This window comes from Galeopterus variegatus, unplaced genomic scaffold (assembly GCF_000696425.1).
Source record: "Galeopterus variegatus unplaced genomic scaffold, G_variegatus-3.0.2 Scaffold119, whole genome shotgun sequence".
Taxonomy (NCBI): domain Eukaryota; kingdom Metazoa; phylum Chordata; class Mammalia; order Dermoptera; family Cynocephalidae; genus Galeopterus; species Galeopterus variegatus.
The window spans coordinates 111,433-115,567 of NW_007726230.1; the positions used below are offsets into that span (position 1 = coordinate 111,433).

At 37.9% G+C, this 4,135-nt stretch overlaps 1 protein-coding gene across 3 annotated transcripts in view; it reads left to right on the plus strand.

Annotated features, from left to right (window-relative positions):
- The window catches only part of VPS39 (vacuolar protein sorting 39 homolog (S. cerevisiae)), a 43,834-nt gene that overhangs the window by 18,549 nt on the left and 21,150 nt on the right, over nucleotides 1-4,135 (plus strand). For all 3 annotated transcript variants that reach the window (XM_008587417.1, XM_008587423.1, XM_008587428.1), the window contains 3 exons: nucleotides 1,535-1,718; nucleotides 2,608-2,728; nucleotides 2,837-2,957. In XM_008587417.1, coding sequence (XP_008585639.1) covers nucleotides 1,535-1,718; nucleotides 2,608-2,728; nucleotides 2,837-2,957 — 426 coding nt within the window. The remainder of the gene's footprint in view (nucleotides 1-1,534; nucleotides 1,719-2,607; nucleotides 2,729-2,836; nucleotides 2,958-4,135) is intronic.

The following is a 4,135-nucleotide window of genomic DNA, read 5'->3' on the forward strand; positions in this document are numbered from 1 at the left end:
TTTTTTTTTTTTTTCATTTCAAAAGTGTGTGCTTATTGTAGAAAAGAAAATATACATAAGGAAATAAAGGAAGTGCAAATCATCTGTAATCCCCTACTCAGAAATAATCACTGTTAACATTTTAGCATATGGGCTTCCACCCTGTTTACAAAAATATCATATTACACACATTGTTTTATAACCTGCCTTTTCTCTTAACAAGCAATAAATATCCATGTCATTGTTCTTTTTTCTCCTATATGCATGCTATATGTAGAAAAGATTGATATACCATTCATTTCATAGAATAATCTAAACCTCTTAACTTCACATACCTCTCATAATCCAGACTTGATAATTCTAGGAGCTTTTCTCCCTACCTCCCACTTTCCTATCCCTCTATTGTGTAGGCCCTTCATTGTTTGTCTTATTAATATATTCGTTCCATTTTTATATAGAAGTAATATCCTAATTTTATCAGCATCAGAGTTGCAAACTCCTGGAGGAGTCACTGCTGTGCAACTAAATAGTAACCAGGCATATGGGTGCTGAGAAAAGTCTGCATAGGGTCGGGGGCTATGAAGTTGAAGTAGGGCTCTCTGTCCTCTGACCACTACGGAGGCTGCCATCACCTTGTTGAGGATGGAGTCTTCTGAGGGTGGGAAATCTTGCTTTAGGACCAGGCTGTTCAAAAATTATTTATTTATTTTCATATTGCAAAATTCATTCTTTTTGGTGTATAGTTCTGTGTTTTGACAAATGCCTAGAATTGTGTAACTAACACCACAATCAAGATTCAGAACAGTTCTCCAAAATTCCCTCAAATTGCCCCTTTGAAATCAGCTCTCCATTCTGCTCCCATACCTCTGGTAACCACTGATCTATTCTTTGTCTCTTATATTTTTGCCTTTTCCAGAATGTTTTATAAATGGGATCATACAGTATGTAGCCTTTTGAGTCTGGCTTTCACTTAGCATAATGCCTGAGATTCATTCGTGTTGTTGGGTGTGTATAGTTTATTTTTATGGCTGAATAGTCCTCTGTGGTATGGATGTACCCCAGTTTGTTTATCCAATTCATCAGTTGAAGGATAAAGTTCCTAATTTTTATCAATTATGAATAAAGCTGCTATAAACATTTGCATATAGGTGTTTGTGTAAACATGAGTTTTCATTCCCTTGGGCAAATGCCTAGGAATGGAATTGCTGGGTCATATGGTAAGTGCATATGTAATTTTATAAGAAACTGACAGACAGAATGGCTGTACCATTTGCATTCCCACCAGCAGTGTGTGAGGGTTCCAAAGTGCTGCCTACTTGCCAGTACCTGGCATTGTCAATTGCCAGGCTAGATGCTTTTCTCAGTGTTAAAGAAAAAGAAAACTAGTTTTACTTTGTGAGAAAGTTTGTCATAATGAACTCTATACTATGTCCTTATATCTAACAAGAAATATTATTGGCTTCTATAGGTTTTGGGTATTATCTATATTTTTCCAGGCTGTGTCCATTCCTCTGGCTAGGGGGTGCCAGGTAACTCACTTTGTGTCTTCCTGTAGGTGGATGGAAAGGGGTCCATCAAAGAGCTCTTTCCAACAGGAAAACAGCTGGAGCCCTTAGTTGCGCCTCTGGCAGATGGAAAAGTGGCTGTGGGTCAGGATGATCTCACCGTGGTGCTGAATGAGGAGGGAATCTGCACACAGAAATGTGCCCTGAACTGGACAGACATACCAGTGGCCATGGGTGAGACCAACAGTAGCTGCTATTTCCCACTTTGGGCTGGGGTTGTGTGCCATCCTGCAGAATGGAGTCCCATTCATAGCTTTAGCAGACTGGTTTACATTGTGTCTTTCACTCTCAGTTCCCCTTCTGATAAGCAGTGTTTTAGAGTGATTAAAAACGGTAGTCTAGTTTTTGCAGGAAGCTGAGTTTTGCTTCAGAGGAGAGAGAATGGAAACAGAAGTGCACATACACTTTAGGATATGATTGTATACTGCCATTTTTGCTTCTTAGTTCCTTTTCTTCCACTTTCTTTTTAATGGTTTTATTGTAGCCTCTGACAAATAGACTACATTTGGAAAGTAGTGGAAATTCCTTATTTATTCCTGTAGTACATGTAATTCAGTATTGAAGGGTTTTTGATGTGGTGGTGATGTTGCTATTGTTTTTGTAGCTTAGAGGCACAGATTGCATTCAGGTGTCTCTGTCCTATACATTTGGTATTTCTGTTCCTATTCCTGCCTTAGGCTCCCAGCTCTCTACAGTGGTATTGCCTGGAAGCAAATGACCACCCTTGTAGCATTTCATTTTTGGTCAGAAGAGAGATTTTGTGACTCATGAGAAAGGAGCAAGTGAAGGTTTTATTCAGTTTTTTGGGGGAAATAGGAGTGGGATAAGGTCACTCTCAGCCACACTGGATAATTCTTTTTTGTGTCAGAAATTTCTCTTAGCATCACTCAGGCAAAGCAATTTTTTTTTTCTTTCTTTGTCAAAGTGTGGATCTTGGCTTAGTATTTGACTAGTGGACTTTTGGAAATTCATTTAAATGCAGCTTAGAATGGGCAACTGAAACACTCCACAAATCCAGAGCCTTCAACCAGCACTATAGCTCAACATGTTCTCTCTTGCACAGAGCACCAGCCTCCCTACATCATCGCAGTGTTGCCTCGATATGTGGAGATTCGAACATTTGAGCCAAGGCTTCTAGTCCAGAGCATTGAATTGCAAAGACCCCGTTTTATTACCTCGGGAGGGTAAGGAATTTCTTTTCTATGGCTGCCATATTATCCCAATTCTTTGACATCACCTGTGTTATCATAAAGACCATGCTCTTTTGGTAATATTCTTACTCCTGCCTCCAGATCAAACATTATCTATGTGGCCAGCAATCATTTTGTTTGGAGACTCATTCCTGTCCCCATGGCAACCCAAATCCAACAGCTTCTCCAGGACAAGCAGTTTGAACTGGCTCTGCAGCTTGCAGTAAGTCTTGTTCCTGAGATTTGGGTGTGATTCTGCCTTCTTCATTGTTCTCAAAAGTAGGTGATTTTGGTTTAGATGTTCATATTTAGTTTGGTCTAGTAGAATAGGCACAGAACTGAAAGTCAGGAGGCTTGATTCAGGGTCTGACTGTACCATAAAATATGTAACTCTAAGTGATTTTGCTTTTTCACTTTGCGTATCTGTCAAATGTACAATGAATGTTAATTATAATAATAGTACCATAAAGAATTGATGGGAGAATAAAATAGTTTAATTGATATTGTATGGTCTTGAAAAATTAAAGACAGTGCAAACATTAAAGTATAGTAACAGTCATAAATGTAATATTATAGTCTCATTCAGTGCAAAAACTAGAGGGCCCCTTAAAATTCCTTTCAACAGTAGACTCCTGTGTTTGGATAAATAGGCCTTCTTTAGATATTCTGAAACCACCTCAAGATGTTGCATTTAACCCGACTGCAGTCTTATTTTTTTTTTTAGATCTAACAACCAATTTATTTTTATTTATTTCTTTTTTTTAAAAAAAATTTTTTCTTAAAAGATGACCGGTAAGGGGATCTTAACCCTTGACTTGGTGTTGTCAGCACCACGCTCACCCAGTGAGTGAACCGGCCATCCCTATATGGGATCCGAACCCATGGCCTTGGTGTTTTTTCAGCACCGCACTCTACCGAGTGAGCCACGGGCCGGCCCTATTTATTTATTTTTTTAAATTTATTTTATTATCGAATCAAAATTGATTATACGTATTTTGGGGGGTTTAACATTGAGATATGTTGATTAAATCAGTATTACTAGCATATGTTTTGTTACAAATCGTAATTATTCTTTTTTTTTATAAAATATACTTTATTAAAATTAAGAACTTCTAGTCATCAAAAGACATTAGAGAGAAAATGCAATTTACAGTGAGAAGATATTTGTAATACATAACTTAAAGAATACTACCAATTAATATGAAAAAGGTGGTAAACCCAATATTGTAAAATGGGCAAAAGACTCGAACGAGCACTTCACAAATAAAGATATGGCCAATGAGCATATGACAAGATTCTCCACAGCATCTGTCATTAGGAAAGTGCAAAATAAACCAGCACAAATCATAATTATTCTTTATGCCCCTTGTCCAACCTCTCCCCTTCCCCCATTTCCTCCCC